The sequence below is a fragment of the Notolepis coatsorum genome, assembly GCF_963971535.1.
Source record: "Notolepis coatsorum genome assembly, chromosome: 4".
In the NCBI taxonomy this organism is placed as follows: domain Eukaryota; kingdom Metazoa; phylum Chordata; class Actinopteri; order Aulopiformes; family Paralepididae; genus Notolepis; species Notolepis coatsorum.
In genome coordinates, this window is record NC_140168.1 from 56146294 (window position 1) to 56168100 (window position 21807).

Below are 21807 nucleotides of genomic sequence, written 5' to 3' on the forward strand. Positions count from 1 at the left end.
GTGTGTGTGTGTGTGTGTGTGTGTGTGTGTGTGTGTCTTCTCTTGCCATCACCTGCTCATGGCAAACATCTGTAGCGACAGTAGAGGTTTAGGGAGCTCTGTGTGCAGCGCTGCTAACAACACACAGTACAGCGCAGCGCTCAGGTGAACCACTTGACCACAAACTCTCCCTACGACTGATACGATGTCTCCCCCCTCTCCTCCCCTAGCCGTTACCATGACGACAGACGAGGTGGAGAGCCAGCAGCAGAAGAAGCCGAGCCAGCAGGAGGAGCACGCCCAGGACCCGGGGCCCGCGGAGCCGCAAGACACCTCGCCCGCCGCGCCACCCCAGAGCCCCGGCTCGCCCTCGCCCGAGGAGGAGCAGCAGCCGAAGCTGCGCACGCGCACCTCGGCCGGCCGCGGCCTCTCGCGCCTCTTCTCCTCCTTCCTGAAGAGGCGCTCGCAGTGCGAGGCGGAGGGCGAGAAGGCCGAGAAGGGAGGGGACGACGGGGACGAGCCCAAGGCTCCCATCGCCGACCCCGAGCCGGAGCTGAGGGTGGAGGGAGACGCGGCCCTGGACCAGCATTCAGTGAGCAGCGCTGAAGCCCAGGTGACACGTTGCATCCCTCTGCAGTGATACACGCTAAACACTGTGGGCGGGATCCACAAAGGGTGAAATGAGGTGGTAACTGCGTTCTGTCAGCATTGCGTCAGGTGCAATTGGCGCATATTTAAATGAGGTAATATGGGCGGAACATGTCCCCTTTCTATGCAAATGAGCCTCATCCAAAAATGCTCCCAATCCACAAAGCCCGGCGCCAATTGCACCGAGCAGTTAACGCTACGCACCTACCGTCTTCACAGACAAGGTGATAACTAAGCACAAAGCCCTAAGCGGTATGGGGCATCATGCCAGCGTCACAGGTGATCATGGCAGCAGTAATTGTTGCCAGACGCAGGCATCGTAATGACAGGCGTGTCTGTGAAAGAATATTTCGAAGGAGAGTATCACCTTTTTTATTTAATTGAGACTGAAATCATCTGTAGACACAGGTTGCAAGCTCAAGCAATCCGTTATCTACTGGATGAAATCAAGGATGATATTGAGCTAGTCGCCCAGAGATCCCATTTATATAATTGTTTTTCGATTAGTCGACTAATCGAAAAAATAATCGACAGATTAGTCGACTACCAAAATAGTCATTAGTTGCAGCCCTATTACCCAGTGATTTAGTGTAGAGGGAGAAGAGAAGGGGTCCTAGGACCGAGCCCTGGGGGACACCCGTCCGCAGGGGGCGGGTGGCCGACAGGGTCCCTCTCCATGACACTTGGTAGGAGCGGTCATTGAGGTATGATGTCAGCCATGTCAGCGCAGAGCCAGCCACTCCCATTCCTGCGAGGGCCGCGAGGAGGATCTGATGGTTGACTGTGTCGAAGGCTGCAGATAGATCTAGGAGAATCAGGACAGAGGAGAGGCTTTTCGCTTTTGCTAAGTGAAGTGCCTCTGTGACCGCAATGAGTTTCTGTGGAGTGACCAGTCCGGAAGCCAGACTGATTAGGGTCTAGGAGGTCATTCTGTAAGAGATAAGCAGTAAGTTGGTTGAATACAGCACGTTCAAGTGTTTTAGAAAGGAAGGAGAGAAGAGAGACAGGACGATAGTTGCCTATGACGGTGGGGTTCAGGGTTGGGAGTACATGGTAGCATGCAGTTTGCGAAGATTCTTGGCAGAGGCCTCGATCCTATGGTGAAAGAAGGAAGCTTTGGCATTAGTAATCATCGTTAGTAAACATCGCCAACTGCTCCTCCCCCTCAACCTCCCTCTCCTGTGGGGTCCCGCAAGGGTCCATCCTTGGCCCGATCCTGTTCTCTCTTTACATGCTACCCCTTGGTCCAATCATTTAGAAACACAACATCTCTTTTCACTGTTATGCTGACGACACACAGCTTTACGTTTCCCTGAAACCTAACAACCAGTCTCTACTTAACAGTCTCATGTCCTGCCTGGATGACGTTAAATGTTGGATGGCACAAAACATTCTACAACTAAATCAAAACAAATGCGAAATAATCCTCTTCGGTCCCCCAGACGCTGTCACCACCCTTACCAACAGCCTTGGCAACCTGTCCTCCCTGGTCAAGCCTTATGTCAAGAACCTAGGTGTCATTTTTGATCCACAATTTAAATTCAACAGACAAGTGAACTCAGTGGTAAAGGCATGTTTTTTCCAACTACGCACCATTGCCAAACTCAAAGCCCTTCTCTCCCCTGCAGACCTTCAGAGAGTCATCCACGCCTTCATTTCATCTAGATTAGACTACTGCAACTCCCTCTATATAGGCATTAACCAGTCTTCCCTGTCCCGCTTACAACTGGTACAAAACACTGCTGCCAGACTGTTGACCGGAACCCGCAAGAGAGACCACATCACCCCTGTCCTTGCCTCCCTTCATTGGTTTCCAGTACGCTACAGGATTGATTGATTGATTGATTGAAAAGTTTATTAACAGATTGCAGAATGGGTACAGTACAGTACAGCTCAATACATACAATTGTTAAGAGGATGCAGACCTGAGAAAGACTTTCGTCTTGTTTCCATCAGGGTCCTCCATTTTCAATTCATCATATGACACACACGACATACAGATAGACAGTACTGCTACATCTATACATTTATGACATACCAGATTTTCAAATACAGTACTGTTTGTGATACTAAAAAAATCCAGAAAAAGAGTGTATATACATTTGACATAGAAACTGTGCATTGGGGGAGGTTGGGTAGGTGGGGTGGGGCTGTACATTGGAGGGGACACACACACTGTACATTGGAATACTGACCTACATTTGACATATAAACTGTACATTGGAGGAGGTTGGGTAGGTGGGGTGGGGTTGGGTGGGGCTGTACATTGGAGGTGGGGGGGGGGGGGGGTTTGGGTACACTGGAATACTGACAAAGCCATGCTTGGTCTTTATTGTACAACTGGGTTAGGACATTTGTAGGGGCCAGTTTTGAATTGCAGTCTCCCGTAGGTGTTCTTTGAGAGTGTTTTTGAAGGTGGGTAGTGATTCACATTCCTTTACAGCTTTGGGTAGGGCGTTCCACATTGTTGTGGCATAATAGATAGATTTTAAGGTTCTCCTATTTGTTTTTAAAGTTGTTTTTTGGTTGCCACTTGTTAACATGGTAAAACGTGGTTGAATGCCAGCACTCACTTCAATGATAGCGTTGTGAACGCATAATCTCTGTCTTAAATTATGGCTATGTGTCTAATCTGCCCGTCGTTTATCAATGACTTGTTTGCAGTCAACATTGTCGAAACGGATTGTTTTTTTAATCGGTTCATTTCTGTTTTATAGCATTTTGAAAAGCCCTCGTTTTTCAGGAAAATATATAGATTCCGTGATAAACGGCATTTACTGGAATATTCTGGCATACACAAAAAACGTTGTAATTTTTCGGCCTATTTATGAATTGTTTTCAAATAAACGCTAGATTATCGATAGTATATGTGTACTTATGCACGCTATATAAGCGATCTGAAAAATATATTCTCATTTCCTGATCAGCGCGCACACACACACACACACACATAGGGCACACGCTGATATATAGGTCAAAACAGATCCGATTACCCCAAGACTGGTAAAATAAATTGCTTACCTCAGATCAGATGTTCTCCAAAAAGATTATTCCAATTCCTGATCGCCATTCCAAATATCGTTCGTGTTTATTGATTCAGCGTTGGGTACTGTAAATATGTATTCCACATTGTTTTGCGGCTCGGCGATCACTTGGATCCTTCAGTTGGCTTGACGGAAAAGTTAAATGAGGAAACTGGCCCCCCCCCCTTCATCAGTCTAATCCAATGGGGTGCAGTTACACAGGGAGAGACGATAGGGGGCGGTATTTTCCCAATGGAGCTCAGAGAGAGTCTGCAGCACTAAAGTGAGGCTCGATTGATATGAAATATGAATTCAAACCGCTAATAAAAAAAAATACGACAAACAAACGCTATATAGCGTTGCTGGCATTCAACTGGCAGCATGAACTGACGATAAAACGCGTCCGTGGCACTCAAAGTGTTAATGGTCACCCCCCCTCCTACATCTCAGACATCCTATCCCCCTATTCCAACACCAGGTCCCTCAGGTCAGCCGATCAGAGGCTCCTGACAGTCCGGAGGTCTAACCTCAAGCTCAGGGGGGGCCGTGCCTTTGCTATCGCAGCCCCTGAACTGTGGAACAGCATCCCCACCTCCATTAGGCTCGCCCCCTCGATAGATGCCTTCAAATCGAGGCTCAAAACCCACTTATACCTACTAGCCTTTCCCGTTCACTGACTCATGCCCTGTTTTCCTATGTGTTTGCCTGTGTGCCCTCCCATAAAACGGAGTGTGATTGTTGTCAATATGTATCTATGTGTATCTACCCTCTGTACAGCACTTTGGTTGACACGTGTCATGTTAAATGTGCTATATAAATAAATCTGATTGATTGATTGAGTAATGGTTTTGGAGAATGTTAACAAGAGGTTGTGATATGTGTCGATGTCAGCAGTGAGGCGTGACTTTCTATACTTCCTCTCAGCCGCTCTCAGGACCTGTCTTTGTTCTCTCACTGGATCCGTCAGCCATGGACTGGGTGGGGAAGGGCGGGCAGGTTTCTCAATGAGGGGACAGAGCTTGTCGAAGGAGGTTGCAAGGGCTGAGAGGAGGGTGGAGGTTGCCATCTCTGTGGGGAGAGCAGAGAAGGTGTCACTCAAAGGTAGAGCGGATAGTATGTCAGAGGAGAGGGTGGAGGGGGATAGGGAGGGCAGGTTGCGTCTGAGTGAGACGGTTTGAGTTGGGGTGAAGACCTTTTGGTTAAGCATGAGAGTTAGTGAGAAGGATATGAAGGAATGGTCAGATACATGTAGGGGAGTTACCGTGGTGTTAATGATGCTGGAGTTACGGGGAAAATATGAGATCCAATGAGTTGCCTGCTTTGTGGGTGAGAGGCATGGCAGTGGGAGTCAGGTCAAACGAATGTAGGAGGGAGACCACTGGGACCGACTGAGATGAGTCAGGCAGGTTGAAGTCACCCAATAGAAGGAGAGGGGTACCACCATTAGTCTACACACCCATGGGTGAAAGACTATTCTTCCTGGGGTCCGAACACATAACTTACAACATTACAGTACATTACATTACAGTAATAAAAAAACAATAAAAACATAAGAAACACTTTAGCCTAAGTACATTCTCAATATCTTTAAAATCTCACAAAAAAACACACACAAAGGCTCTAGCCACAAATACAATACTAACTAAACTAACTAACTAACTAAACTAACAATACTAACTAAATAAATCAGTAACTCAAATGTATTTCATTATTCATAACAGCATTTTTCAACTTTTTCTTAAAAGTAAATTTGTTGTTGATCATCATTATCTTCACAGGTATACAATTCCAGTTTGCAGCAGCTCTATACATTACGGTTCTCTTAAGTGCATTTGTAAAATGAAGTAAAAATGAAGTAAAATGAAGACCCACTGTGTGTCTGGTGACATAGCCATGTCTAGTATTGGTGGGTTGTAGTTCTGACCACAAAGACTTAGGTTTACTAATTTTATAAATATTAAACAAAAAATGTTACAAGGCTGCATGCCCAGCTCTGATCCACTCTAAGCCAAGACAGAGCGGCATGCATTCCCCCAACACTGCTCTGTGAGCAGCGCAGCGGAGGGCGAGATGTGCCGCTCTGTTCTGAGCGAGCTGAAGTTTCTCCAGATCCCGCTTTGAAGCGCTTGACCAAATTGTTGGGCAGTAGTCCAAGTGTGATAGGACTAAAGCTTGTAACATTAGTTGTCATTAACTGTCTTCTCACTCAATAGATGAGCACACCTTCTGATCATTGAAATACTCCTACTCATTTTAGCCACTATGTTATTAATGTGCCTTGACCAAGCACCAAGTTACAAATGTAATTGGAATAGGACATTACAAACATATGCAATGACGAAAGATAGTGACAAAAACACAGGATGCAATGTGTCATGAAAATACAAATTAAGCAAGCTCTATACATTACGAAGTAAACGAAATACAATATGAAATGAACGGAATACTAATGGTGAAAAAGACTGTTATGTCTATGCCTCATTTCGGGTTTATTTTTCCCCTTCCTGATATCTGCCAACAGCTGTCAGGTGCAGACTGCTCCGCGAGCCAACTGCGCTGGAGCAGATCAGGAGCAAACTCCACACATAATGGGCGTGTCTGCACTGGTATCTCATCCACGCAATGTCCTTAGTGGATAGCTCGCAAAGACGGAGTAGATACCGCGCGCAAACCCGCGCAGTTAAGGGTGTAATTACCACCGTGCAATCCATTCTTATTGGATCCCGCCCTGTGTCTTTACAACGCTGCATCTTAATGTCAACACAAACATAACCTACATCACTGTAACTGGTGGCCAACAGCAAAATATGAAGAATTGGTCATTTCTGACAGCAAACAGTTCTTGAGCTGTCGCTACTGAGTGCTATACGCCATGTACGCTGTCTTGACATGTTAACCAGACTTACAAGATAACAGAAATAACTATTGCTTAGATAGACTAAGGGTCAGAAAAACACTCTTCATTCGTGTCTTTCTCTTTGTCTCTCTCCATCTCTATCTCCCTTTTTTATCTCTCTCTTTCTCCCTCCCTCTCTATCTATCTCCCTTTTCATCTCTCTCCCCCTCTCTCTCCCCCATCTCTCTCTCTCCCCCCCATCTCTCTATCTCTCTCTCTCTCTCTCTCTCTCTCTCTCTCTCTCTCTCTCTCTCTCTCTCTCTCTCTCTCTACCTCTCCCTCTCCCTCTCCTCTCTGAACTCCTGAGGCCAGGCCTATAGTTGAAAGACTCATTTAGATCAGTTGGACTGAGCCAGCGTTCCCTCCAGAGAGCTCGTAGTAACCCAAGACACACTTGCAAGATTTAGTGTGAGGCTGGCCGGCTCCCCCTCTACTGATCGTTGGTTATTTTAAGAATCCCCATTCCATCTTTTTTTCTCCTTATTTTTCCCTGCGTTGAGCTTTTAATTATTCACAGACTTTGTTTGGCTCACCAATATAATGTAGAGAGCGGTTGACCTGAATACAAATTTTGGGATGAGATCTCAAGTTCAATCTTTTGAATCAGCTTTTTTCCTGGTGTTGTAGTATTAATGATATAATTTTAGCCTATTTCTCTAAAATGTGGGGATATAATTTCTGTACTGGCATTTCTGCTTGTTAGCATTGATAGCATTACTCCTGGACAGCTAGGCTACAGTTAGCTGCCAACTAATGATTTTTCAGTGAACTGAAGCGTTCCCTCTCAATGACATAATGTCAGTTTAGAACTGACTGAAATTCTAAATGCCAATGTTTAAAGATATCGTAGTTAGCAGTAGTGTGTAGAAATCATAATTAAGACTTCATTTCTACGTATGCTCAACAGCATTGGTGTTTGGTTTTCAAACTGCTTTGCTTCATGAAACCAAGGAAACTACAGTATAAAATAAAGAAGGGTCATCAGTTTCTTTGAGGAAACATTGAGTTGAATGAGATCCGCCATCTCCTTGTTTATGATCCGTCATTTAAACAAGTTATTACTTTGGATGTTAAAATCATCAGCAATTTGTTGCATTGTTAATTAGCTAACATTTGATATTGGTTGATGTATATTTCCTCAGATAGCTGGTATATTTAGAATTGTAACACAAGCTTCAATAGAACTGGCATCAAAGTCTGACACCAAGCAGAGCATAGAATGATGGTATTCTTCCTTGAAAAAAACACAAGGAACGTCAATGAACTGAATCAGTTGACAGGAAGGTTTCTAACAGCGACAGCGTCTCCCGCCTCTCTCCACAGCTCGTCCCGCTAGACCAGAGGGAGGAGCCCGACCCCGAGGACCAGGGTGGAAAAGACAGGGAGGAGGAGAAAGGAGAGGACGCAGCCGTGGAGAAGGAGAAAGAGGAGGAGGAGGAGGAGGAGCCCAAGCCTGAGGGAGAAGGAGGCGACGGGGAGAACGGAGAGAGCGAGGAGAAGGCGGCAGAGGAGGAGAGCAAGCCTCCCAAGGCGCCCCGCCGGCCCAAGATCATGCAGATCAAAGTCACACTGCTGGACAACACTCTGTACGAGTGCGAGCTGGACGTAAGAGAGCAAACAAATCATCATTCTCGCCATCCATCCCTTTTTTTGTGCCTTTTTCACCTTTTCTCCCATCCCCCAATTTAGTCGTTATGTTGATTCCCTACCTGGTCGTTGCGCTGCCCTAATGTCGGTCTGGGAAGGGTGTAAATGCCCACATTCCTCCTCCTGATACAAACTGGAGTTGTCAGCTGCTTCTTTTCACCTGACAGTTTCACTGGGAGAGCGTAACGTGCGCGGAAGTTCACGGCTATCTCCCCCAGATTCCCTCCCTGCCGAACAGGCGCCCCGACCGACCAGTAGGAGGCACTATTGCAACGACCAGGACTCATACCAATTGTGTTTGTAATGAAGACCAATCCGGAGGTACCGCTGCCGGGAATTGAACCTGTGTCTCTGCGGTGGTAAGCGAGTGCTTAACCGCTACACTACCCAGACACCCTGCCTATTCCTTTTAAACCCCTTATGATACAGGTAGTATCAGGGTGGGGGTGGGGGTGGGGAGATAGCCTAGTATCATCCACTATCTAGACCAGTGCTTTTGCTGCTGCTTGGCTGCTGAACAGAGACATGCGGTGCGCGATTGACTTTTCTTTTCTCTTGAGTTTTTATTTTGATTCTAGAGTTTGAAAGTGAATCACTTTATTTATTACTTACTTACTCAATACTAATGATATCCATGTGTTTTTGACACAGAAACATGCCAAAGGTCAGGATCTGTTCACCAAGGTGTGTGACCACCTCAACCTGCTGGAGAGAGACTACTATGGCCTGGCCATCTGGGAGACGCCCACCCTAAAGGTGGGTCCCATCCAAACCACTTGTTAAAGCTCAATCTCATCAGCCGTCGTTAGTTTCACTAGTTACATGGATCTCATATCTAACTGCCCTCATATCTTCTCTAAAATGATAGATATAATGGAATCTAATGGAGCCATATTACAGAGACAACGACGACGACTGGTTGTTGCTAGCATGGAACAGGAAGTGCTCTCGAAGCAGTGAACATGCCATTCCATAGAAAACTATACAGTAGGCCTATAAAGCTTCCTCTGAACGTACCATAACAACTCACAGGCATATGGCCGACACTGCAAGGGGTCAGATTGAAAGACTAGGACAGTTCAGGCTCAATATTATACTTAATATTAGAAGCTAACATTATGGGAAATATGTTTACTGTCTTCTCCAGAGTCAGACAAGAAGGTAGATACCAGTTTCCTCTGTATGTTCCGTAGAAAGCTATCCGGCTGCAAGCTAGCCTAGCTTAGCACAAATTAATGGAAGTGGATATGGACCAGCTAGCCTAGCTGGCCAATAACGTCTCTCCTGGAGTTTTAAGCTAGGCTAGTGGTCCATATCCGCTTCAATGTATTTGTGCTAAGCTAGGCTACCTTGCAGCCGGATAGCTTTCTACTGAACATCTATCTTCTTGTATGACATATTTCCCATAATGTTGGCATGTTCCTTTGAAGCTACAATCTTTTTTTTGTACCATTAAAACCTTGGGTATATTCATAAATGAAATATTCCTGAGGAGTTTTACATCTAGATAGAAAATATAATTTTTATTATATTTATTATTATTTTATAATAAGCCTTTCTTAGCCAGCCATAACTCCAAATACAGGTCTGTTCACACAAATTACAAATGTGATGTAATGGTGACACGGAGCAATATATTTTGATCGGCCGTGTTTATATTCACTCTGCCAATATTACCAAATGTTTCCGCTCAGACCTGGTTGGATTTCACCAAGGAGATTCGGAGGCAGATGCCAGGTGAGCTAAATCAAATGCTCCAATTCATGCTGCACTCTGCTATGCTGCTCTGTTATGATAATTTGATTTGATCCGTTTTTTTTACACACTTGTTTTACACTCTCTCTGTCCTCCAGACACCAACTATAATTTCACATTCAATGTGAAGTTCTACCCGCCTGACCCAGCCCAGCTCTCTGAGGACATAACAAGGTACTATCACTCTCATCAAAGAGCCTTAAAGATAAAGATGATTTATTATGCTCATAATGTCACTCACCAAAGCTATAAACTATGTTTATTTGTAATACCTTGACCCTGGCATCTATCGTGTACCTTTTAATGTCTTGGCAAGCCTGAGTGGTTGCCAGTTACAAGAGGTACACAATACATGTCAGGGACACGGAATTACAAATAGCCACCAGGCTTCATCTCCTGCCTGTAAGACTAAATTGAGGGCTAAAGAAAGTTGTTAGAAAAACACACACATATATACACACACACACACACACACACACACACACACACACACACACACACACACACACACACACACACACACACACACACACACACACACACACACACACACACACACACACACACACACACACACACACACACACACACACACACACACACACACACACACACACACACACACACACACGTATTTTTCATTTGAATAATTTCACTGAGATGTACTTCCTGTACTAATATAAATCATAATAAAATCACATATCTTAACTCTTTAACTGAATAACTCTCACTAACATCACTGTGTTATACCTTAGTGTCATGCCACAGTTTTGGAAACAATTTGACATGATCCTATTCCCAATTATGCACACATTTATTGCACTATTTAAAAATTGTGATATATACTGTAGGTTCACAGATTTAAGATAGTTCTGCCCTTGCCAGTCATCTTAATTAGCAACCTCTCACCTCTCTGACCCCTGTATGTCTACCTGTCATCTACTACTAACACTACTACAGTAGTAGCACTATTCATTAATAAATTAAACCCATGCAGCATGCTGCTGCCTCCACAACATACGTAAACACTACCGTAAATAAACCGCAGTGGCAGCAGTAGTGGCTTAATGTATAATTACAGTCATCACTGGCTCTCTGGGGTCATAAGATGAGGATCAGTCAATGTTGTTGATAGGGACATTTACCAACACTCTCTCTCTCTCTCTCTCTCTCTCTCTCTCTCTCTCTCTCTCTCTCTCTCTCTCTCTCTCTCTCTCTCTCTCTCTCTCTCTCTCTCTCTCTCTCATAAACATAGCCTTCACTCCCAGACAAATCTATCTACACACACTACCCCCTTCTCTACACATAGCTTTCAACTTGTACACACACAATGCACATATACAGCTGTCCCATAAGTATGCATCATTATCCAGATACCTCTGTATATCATATCTATAATTCCCGATATCTCTGTACATCATATCTATAATTCATATTACGTACGTCAACGCTCCACTTAGTTTTATCTACTCTCCTGTATAAATACTTTGTTAGCACGCCATTCTTTAGAGGGTTATTTCTGTAACCTACACTGTAAGAAAAAAGCTGCAAGAAAACTGTAAATGTCTGACATCAATGGTTTCCAAATACTTACTGTCAAATTACAGTAAAATCAAATACATTTACAGATTAAAACCTTTATTTAATGGTTAATATTTTGATAAAAGGTAATTTACTGTATTTTTATGGTATTTACACTTAAAGTAGAACAACAAGGGTGATCTGTAAAATAATACAGTGAATTCCCTGTGATTTCTTTTACAGTGTAGATCTATCCATGTTGCAACATGTCATTCTGTCAGTAAACTCTGTCCTTAATCAAAGACTCTGAAGACTCAACATGTGGTGTGTGTGTGTGTGTGTCTGTCTGTCTGTCTGTCTGTCTGTCTGTCTGTCTGTCTGTCTGTCTGTCTGTCTGTCTGTCTGTCTGTCTGTCTGTCTGTCTGTCTGTCTGTCTGTCTGTCTGTCTGTCTGTCTGTCTGTCTGTCTGTCTGTCTGTCTGTCTGTCTGTCTGTCTGTCTGTCTGTCTGTCTGTCTGTCTGTCTGTCTGTCTGTCTGTCTGTCTGTATGTATGTATGTATGTATGTATGTGTGTGTGTGTGTGTGTGTGTGTGTGTGTGTGTGTGTGTGTGTGTGTGTGTGTGGTGCACGGCACTAGGTACTACCTGTGTCTCCAGCTGCGTAAGGACATCCTGTCGGGCTGCCTGCCCTGCTCCTTCGTCACTCTGGCTCTGCTGGGCTCCTACGCCCTCCAGTCGGAGCTGGGCGAGTACGATGCCGAGGTCCATGGCACGGAGTACGCCAAGGCCATGAAGATGGCCCAGGGCCAGACCAAGGAGCTGGAGGAGAAGATGATGGAGCTGCATCGCACGTACAGGTGACGACCCGTGGGGTGGTTTAGACTCAGGGTGGGGCAGGACATCCATATAGTTGTGAAATCCGATATAATAATAATACACTTTATTTGTATAGCACCTTTCATACAGAGACTGCAGCTCAAAGTGCTTCACAACAGAAAAAAGACAGGCATAAAATGAGCACATAAAGTGCAGACATATAAAATCACAGTTTTTCACATTATGATCTAACATCCCAACCTTGTTTATGGTTTGATTCAGTTTTAAATAGACAATAATACACTTATTTTTCTATACAAGTATCGAACTTAAAAAATATTTTCTTTGGCTTGACAATCCCATTTACTTTAATATAATGATTGGAATGAGGTGAACAGACTGAACACTTTTTCTTATTAGATAAAACAGATGATGTATATATATTTTTATTGCAAATAGTGACAACGTTTTCCATTGGGGACATAATTAATAGTTAATGATAATCATGTTGTGGTCAGTGTGTGTTAAAGGGGAACTATCTTATAAACGGCCTTTTTCAGTGTTTAGCATTGTTTCCTAGCTATATGGACTTATATTAATATGATCTATGTCTCTAATTCTCATATTGGCGCATTCTTCCAATTCTCCTCTCACAATATTCACCCTCACTGAACTGAGTCATCTGAAAATGTGCATATCTGTGATGTCAGAGATTTCTCAGCTGCATAATAATGTGGCAGTTGGTGTGGCAGTTGCCACCAGGCCACACAGTGGTTGGAGCCCAGCCTCAAAACGGCTTAAGATCTTGAGGTAGAAAAATGCTGTTTTTGAGTACTTCATTAGAAATACAAAACAATGAATAAAATAAAATAAAAAATTACAGAGGTGTTCCATAGACTCACAGGGATTGTGTAAAAGTGCCCAAATAGTGAAAGAAATAGTAAAATAGTTCCCCTTTAAGGAGGCACTATGCAATTTGTTGTACATTGTTTCATGTACAATTGGCCAGTTTGTGATGCACACTAAAGAATCTGATAGGCTTTCATGTAAATACATAGTTCCTGCTTTTTGCCTTTTTATGGGTATTCTTTCTTCTTCTGTTACACAGATATCGTAATGTATCGTAGATAACATTTCTTGCAATAGATCGATTATCGCAGATATCGTGTTATTACTTATTATCGTTATCGAGTGCCAAATATCAGTATCATATTGTATTGAGTTACTCGTATCGTCCCACCCCTAGTTTATAGTGGAGGTACACGGCTATATACAAGGGGTTCTCACACACACTCTGCATACTGTACTGTACATACTGTACAGCTGTGGGATGTGGAACCAAGGGGGGTACCGACTCCAACAACGACCTCATTTGATTCTGACTCTTTAGGCTAAGTTACAATTACAGTGCATATTGACCACAGTATGTTTCAGTTCAAGAACTGAATCTACTGCAGATTTGTACCATTAAAATTATATGATTTGGATATTTGACTATGATTAAAGCACTGCTTCTAAGCATCCAATGCTTGCTTGTGTCTTTTAGGGAAACTGAGCTTAAATACTGTATATGTTGCCTGTTTAGTTAATCCTCCATTCTCTCCAGCTGCCGTGGGTTTGAAATAGTATTTGAAATAGTATTTCTTTCACACCGCACCACAACAACACTGTTTTCACTCACTTTTCAACATTCCTAAAATTCCAATGATCTGGGCCCTGTTTCATGTACGTGGTTCAACTAAGTCGATCAAGATGTCCATTATCCAGCTTCAGTTAACCCGATGTTCGAAGCCGGGATTTTCCTGTTTCACAAAGGTGGATTCAGTCTCGTTAACTCAAGCCAGACTTGCGAGTCAGGCTAAATGCGCGCGGCCGTTTTAGGTGAAAAGCCAGCACGTATCGATGGCAGAGATCCTGATTCTCAACGGCATTGATTGATTAATTGATTTAAGACTTTATTGACAGATTGCAATACGGCTCAATCGCCTCGCCGACAAGTTAAATGCGTTATCTATAGGCTAATTCTAAGTCCCTCATTACCTCAATCAATCAGATTATATTTCTTTAAACTTGCCTGCTGGATTGAATAATCAAATGAGATCTTGCTAGCGAAAATTATTAGTTAACTGTTATACAGAATTACGATACGGCTCTCTTACCCATTGATTGATGTATAGTCAATCTTTAACTTATCTCCAATGTGGTCTAACGGGTTGTTCTTTTGACTTTCACACGGACGACCGGGGTTCAAGACCCTAGTCTTTTCCTTCTTTTTGCAATATAGGAATAATTCAATTTGGTGCACGTTGAGAGCTATATAAAGAATGACATCCTCAATGCATGTAGATTTATAATATTTTAACTTAAAACCAGGCTACTTTGGCGTATAATCATTAATATTATATTCAAAAAAATCATATTGGAAACACCGGGATTTGAACCCCGGTCGCTGGATTGGCAGGCTTGAGCACTACCGCTGGGCCACTGGGCCAAATGGGATAAATTCATTGTTTATACATTAATGAACGAGAGACCCGTGTTTAGAATATCCTTTGTTTTGAATGAAGTTTATCTCTTTATCCTCATTCATTAATGTGACGTCAACGGCTCATTCAATTTCTCAAATCCGTCAAACAGCACATCTCATCAGACATCTTAATCCCAGTTACAATTAAAATAACCACATCATGTGTACATCGCACGAGCGAGCGCCACCGTCGCCACGGTATATATAACGTGCATTATTTAGGACAAAGTGAATTTAATATCAGCATTTTGGGTCTATTTTACATTTCAAAAGCCCCCTCTGGAAGAATGGAGCACAAAAACGTAATTCAGAATGGTATAATGCAGATCGTAGACTGTGGGAATAGTTTCAGGAAACGGGCTGTCACTTCTTTGCGGGGGCGTGGCGATAGTTCAGGCTAACTTGAACTTGAACTCTGCTTTCGACCAGGCTCAAACTTTTGGATATGTTGTCATGGTGATTTGGAAAATCCACGTACATGAAACCGGAAAGTCCGGCTAACCCAGTTATCCAGCTAAAGTTATCCGGCTAACTCAGTTATCCAGGTACAAGAAACAGGGCCCTGATCTGCGGGTTTTTCCTCATAGGACAATGAACCCGGCCCTGGCGGACACGATGTTCCTGGAGAACGCCAAGAAACTGTCCATGTTTGGAGTGGACCTCCACCAAGCCAAGGTTCGGCACGCACGCACGCACGCACGCACGCACGCACGCACGCACGCACGCACGCACACACACACACACACACACACACACACACACACACACACACACACACACACACACACACACACACACACACACACACACACACACACACACACACACACACCACACACAGACCAAAAGACTAATCTTAACTTAGAAATGCCCTTCTAGCTTCGGATTATAACACGGACATAATTGTGGACAGTGTAGTGTAGACAGTGTATTTTTGTATTATTATTAATAATGAGGTCTTTGAAATCACCCTAAATGATATCTTCAAAAATGCTGTTGATCTAGCCGTGGAGTTGTCTGAATATCAAATGGCCTACAAAATCGGGTTAGTTGACTCTTACACCCACTTCCTGTATGGCTGTACAGTATGTGAGATGTGAAGTGAGTACTGTATGCATGCCTGCCTTCCATCCACCACTACCACCAACAACAACAACAACAACAACAACAAAAAAACGAGAGAAAAACACGTCCCTTGTCAGCTTTCAAAAGCAGAAATGAGGTCAGTCTGTTTGCATCAAATCGGGGATTTAAATAAAATATATGGACGACACCATCTGGAAAGGAAGGCACAATGCTGCCCCACTGTGGACGACAGGCGGCATTGCAAGTCAGTGTCACGCAGATGAGATAGAATAGAATACAGTATAATTCAATATAGTACAATACAATGTACACGTGTTATCCATACGAGGTAGAAAACAACCTTTAGTTTCAATGGGCACAATCAAACATAGGGAACATCAATGGGTACGTTTTGAATTGTTTACCCCTAGCTCTCTACAGTATTTCCTACTGTACCAATGACATTGTCAATCAGTGGAGTCAACAGGAGTCATTGGGGCCAGGCTCCAGTCCGTACAAACCCTGAAATAAACGCTGAAACGGACTGGAGCCTGGCCCCATTGACTTTGCATTAGTTTTGTGGCTAACTAGCCGGGGCTGCGTGTGTCCAGTATGAAGAACAGATTGTGCTGAGAAAGGACTGATCTACAACATTATTGCTAAGTGCGAAATAAGACTAGGGGTCCAAAATTCTGAACTCACCCATTAAGACCACATACTGTAGTAACTTTACACTTTATTTCACATTGTTTTAGAGCTCTGCCTCAAGAGACAAGTCATGTACATGTGATTTCCCCTTTTTTACGATTGTGTCTGTCTGTCTGTCTGTCTGTCTGTCTGTCTGTCTGTCTGTCTGTCTGTCTGTCTGTCTGTCTGTCTGTCTGTCTGTCTGTCCGTCCGTCATCTATCCGTCCGTCCGTCATCTATCCGTCCGTCCGTCCGTCCGTCCGTCCGTCCGTCATCTATCTATCTATCTATCTATCTATCTATCTATCTATCTATCTATCTATCTATCTATCTATCTATCTATCTATCTATCTATCTATCTATCTATCTATCTATCTATCTATCTATCTATCTATCTATCTATCTATCTATCTATCTATCTATCTATCTATCTATCTATCTATCTATCTATCTATCTATCTATCTATCTATCTATCTATCTATCTATCTATCTATCTATCTATCTATCTATCTATCTATCTATCTATCTATCTATCTATCTATCTATCTATCTATCTATCTATCTATCTATCTATCTATCTATCTATCTATCTATCTATCTATCTATCTATCTATCTATCTATCTATCTATCTATCTATCTATCTATCTATCTATCTATCTATCTATCTATCTATCTATCTATCTATCTATCTATCTATCTATCTATCTATCTATCTATCTATCTATCTATCTATCTATCTATCTATCTATCTATCTATCTATCTATCTATCTATCTATCTATCTATCTATCTATCTATCTATCTATCTATCTATCTATCTATCTATCTATCTATCTATCTATCTATCTATCTATCTATCTATCTATCTATCTATCTATCTATCTATCTATCTATCTATCTATCTATCTATCTATCTATCTATCTATCTATCTATCTATCTATCTATCTATCTATCTATCTATCTATCTATCTATCTATCTATCTATCTATCTATCTATCTATCTATCTATCTATCTATCTATCTATCTATCTATCTATCTATCTATCTATCTATCTATCTATCTATCTATCTATCTATCTATCTATCTATCTATCTATCTATCTATCTATCTATCTATCTATCTATCTATCTATCTATCTATCTATCTATCTATCTATCTATCTATCTATCTATCTATCTATCTATCTATCTATCTATCTATCTATCTATCTATCTATCTATCTATCTATCTATCTATCTATCTATCTATCTATCTATCTATCTATCTATCTATCTATCTATCTATCTATCTATCTATCTATCTATCTATCTATCTATCTATCTATCTATCTATCTATCTATCTATCTATCTATCTATCTATCTATCTATCTATCTATCTATCTATCTATCTATCTATCTATCTATCTATCTATCTATCTATCTATCTATCTATCTATCTATCTATCTATCTATCTATCTATCTATCTATCTATCTATCTATCTATCTATCTATCTATCTATCTATCTATCTATCTATCTATCTATCTATCTATCTATCTATCTATCTACTCTCTCTCTCTCTTCAGGATCTGGATGGGGTGGACATCATGCTGGGTGTGTGCTCCAGTGGTCTGATGGTGTACAAAGACAAGCTGAGGATCAACCGTTTCCCATGGCCCAAGGTCCTCAAGGTCTCCTACAAGCGCAGCAGCTTCTTCATCAAGATACGGCCCTCCGAGGTACAGCAGCCGGTCTCCGTAACAAACACAGATCTATGATAATCATATAAGAGTCGTGATCCGAGCATTATTTTTTTCTGGAACCGTATGAAAGTGCAATCGGCTTCAAGCTACCTAATTACAAAGCGGCCAAGAAGATGTGGAAAGTGTGTGTGGAGCATCACACCTTCTTCAGGTAAGAGATCAGTGGTCATGTGTTTTCTTTTCTTGTTTTTCCTTTTGAGCCTTAGTTCACTTACATATTAGCTCCATTACAGGCATTGCACTGGGTGGCCATCATCATCACGGCTATTTTCAGTTATACCTGCTCCACCGAACGCGTTGACTTTGAGAAGAGGAGCAGGAAGGAGTGTGAAACAAACAGTACAGTGCAGCAACAAACTACAGCCCAAACCAACAAAGTTCCGTACGGTGCAAAAACAAGGATTTTACGCTGTGAAACTCAATCCAATCAATCCAAAACGTTTATAACTACTCATTAAATGAACAAAATACTCATTAACTGTTAATTTATGTAAAGGTTTTTTGGATGATGAGCAAACAGCGTTTCACATCTCATCCTCAGCCAGACAGTGGAGCCAACTGGCAGCATATCATCTTAAATCTCCCATTTCAAAGTTTCAAGTTTCAAGTTTCAAGGTTGTCATACAGAAGTACAGAATACTTTTATACAAAATGCTTTTTTTTTTTTTTTTTTATCCACTTTTTCTCCCATTTTCTATATATTTTCTCCCATCCCAATTTCGTATCATCCAATTCAACCCTCCCCTGTCACGGACGCTGTTTCTTGCCTCCCACAAGCCGGCTGCAATGTGGACTAAGTCATACATAGCACAAGTCCCCTCCGGTACTTGAGGTAACAGCAGTCGCATCTTTTCACCTGCGCAGCTCGATCTCTCAGTGGCGAGGAGTAACGCGTGGGAGGCTCACGCTGCCCCCGACACTTCCTGATTCTACTGCGCAGGCGCACCAACCGACCCGTAGGAGTCGCTGTCCACAACGCCCGATCCCCACCCATCAGTTTCCCACCCCCTAATACGGCCAATGTGTATTAGTATGAACGACCAGCTAAACTGAAAGCAAATGTGGAGCGCTGGGCTCGAACTGACGAGCCCAGCGTCTCCAGCATTTCGTGGCGAGCGCCTTGCCCACTACGCCACGTAGCCGCCATACAAAATGCTTCTTACTGTTTCGCTCCAGAGACTGTGTTAGACAAGATAAGTATGAAATAAAATAGTATAGCATGTAAAATAGAAGTAAAAATAGAGGTCACAGCATTATTGAGTTATTTAATGTAATGGTTTCATACAGGCTAAAACACTGTGAGAACCACACATTTAATATAATTGTATGACTTTGCTGCAGACTCACTCTCCACACACCACAGGTACCACTGTCCCTTTTGGAGCACGTGTGGTGCACTGCACCTCACAAACTCACTCAATCAATGAGACAGATGCCTTGTGTGTCTTATCCTTTGGCGGGAATGAAAGAGGAGGAAATGAGGATAACACAGATGTAAATTGTACTTCATTCATTTAACCATCAGCAGGAGAAGGCCAACTGTATGGAACACAGTTAGTCTGCGTTACCTGGCTCAGACGTTGTGGCTAAGAAACATTTGACATAATACCTGAAATAAGTGTGTGTGTGTGTGTGTGTGTGTGTGTGTGTGTGTGTGTGTGTGTGGGGAGGGGGGGTCTCAGTGACCCCCTATTCTGGCGCCCTTGTGTTTAAGGTATCCCCTTAGTATTTCCATTGACTTGGGTGTTGTGTCCAGGGAGGCCAGGAGAGAGAGAGGCAGGTGTCGGGCTTAAAGGCTAAACATCTCCCTGTGGGTGGAGGGATTCCCTTTGGCTGACTGGTAGAAGTCTGAGAGATGTTTAGTTTGTGGCGTCGCATACATGGCTTTAAATCTGGTCCCTTTTACTTGTGCTAGTGATAGTTCCTGCTGTAGAACAAGAGGTGTCAGAGGAGCCCTCAGTCTAGGGATTTAGAGCAACGAAACGCCATCTCCCCCCACAGTAACTTGAAAGATGCTGCACCTACTCTCTACAGCAGAAGTTGACCTGTAACAGTAAACTCTAGAATTCATGAATGTTTCGGAGAACACCAAGTTGACTGTACTTGTACTGTAATAGAATGTCATGTATTCTGGCGTCCCCCACCTCGCATCCATTGCAGGGGTGGGACTGATACAGAATGGTGATGAGTCCACCGACAGGGATGAGGTCCACAAAACTGTCAAAACGGTGCTCCATCAACAACCTTTGCACTAAACACACTCCAAAACACAAGCGATGGTAATCAATTCCACGAGACAGAGGAGGAGACATGGTGGAGAGGGTCGGACACTTCTAACTCCTAGGCACACACATCTCCCAGGGCCTCACATGGACTGTCAATGTAACCTCTCTTGTGAAGAAGAACACTGCAGAGAGCTAACCTGCACCAGCTGCTGGTGTTATTATAAGCGTACTTACATCAGATTGTGGTATGCTAGCTGCACCGTGGCTGACAAAAAAGCACTTCAGAGAGTCATCAAATCGGCACAGGAAATCACCAGCACACAGTTCATTTGAGCACATAATACAGAACCTGATGTCTACTTCGGGCCACAAACATAATCGAGGAAACCACCTCTTCACTCTGCTGCCCTCTGGAAGGCGCTATAGGTCTATTAATTAAGACCCACACTTTCAGATTTCTGAACAGTTTTTACCCATGTGCCATCAAATAACTGAACTTTCTCAAACAATACAATAATAATACAAATACAAATAATAAATGGTTAATGGCTGCAATAATATACCGCCGTACCGCCGTTTATACTTTATGTGTGTTGAGTCGACTATGCTGCACGTGTGTGTGTGTGTGTGTGTGTGTGTGTGTGTGTGTGTGTGTGTGTGTGTTTGTGTAGGTGTGTGTGTGTGTGTGTAGGTGTGTGTGCAATAATATCCTGTGCAATAAACTCCTGGCTAAGTGCAATAATATACAGCTGAATGATATGACTAGTGCAATATACAGACTTTTCTGTATGTATTTCTTTCATATACACACTTGTTTTTATCCTTTGTGTTGTGACGAATCTGGTGGGGACCAGACTCGCCACGGTTCAAATACAAACAAATTCAAAAGGTCCACACAAGAGCAATATCAATCAATAAGAATATGTATTGAATTAAGGCAAAAATCCAGTTTGATAAGCAAGAGAATGGTCATAGACAGTCCGATGGTCAAAAACACAAAACAGGCTCGCCGACAGAAAAAGGGATTGTTCAATACTCAGGGTAGTCGTCCAGTCCAGGGTCAGTACACAAGGGGGAATCTCAGCCAGTCCAGGGTCCAGTACACAAAGAACACCTACTCGCGTCCTCCTCACCTCTCACTACCTCTCACGTCACAACTCTGAATACTCAATCTCAATCTCTCTCTCTCTCTCTCTCTCTCTCTCTCTCTCTCTCTCTCTCTCTCTCTCTCTCTCTCTCTCTCTCTCTCTCTCTCTCTCTCTCTCTCTCTCTCT

General features: G+C 42.8%; 1 protein-coding gene across 1 annotated transcript in view; it reads left to right on the top strand.

Annotated features, from left to right (window-relative positions):
• Positions 1 to 217: 217 nt before the first annotated feature.
• epb41a (erythrocyte membrane protein band 4.1a) overlaps positions 218 to 21807 on the top strand; it is a gene marked incomplete at its 5' end in the record, with an annotated part of 94820 nt that continues 73230 nt past the window's right edge. The window contains 9 exons of the mRNA XM_084312940.1: positions 218 to 592; positions 7870 to 8151; positions 8845 to 8949; positions 9888 to 9930; positions 10047 to 10122; positions 12107 to 12325; positions 15399 to 15486; positions 18132 to 18284; positions 18362 to 18459. Of these exons, the coding sequence (XP_084169066.1) occupies positions 218 to 592; positions 7870 to 8151; positions 8845 to 8949; positions 9888 to 9930; positions 10047 to 10122; positions 12107 to 12325; positions 15399 to 15486; positions 18132 to 18284; positions 18362 to 18459 (1439 nt within the window). The remainder of the gene's footprint in view (positions 593 to 7869; positions 8152 to 8844; positions 8950 to 9887; positions 9931 to 10046; positions 10123 to 12106; positions 12326 to 15398; positions 15487 to 18131; positions 18285 to 18361; positions 18460 to 21807) is intronic.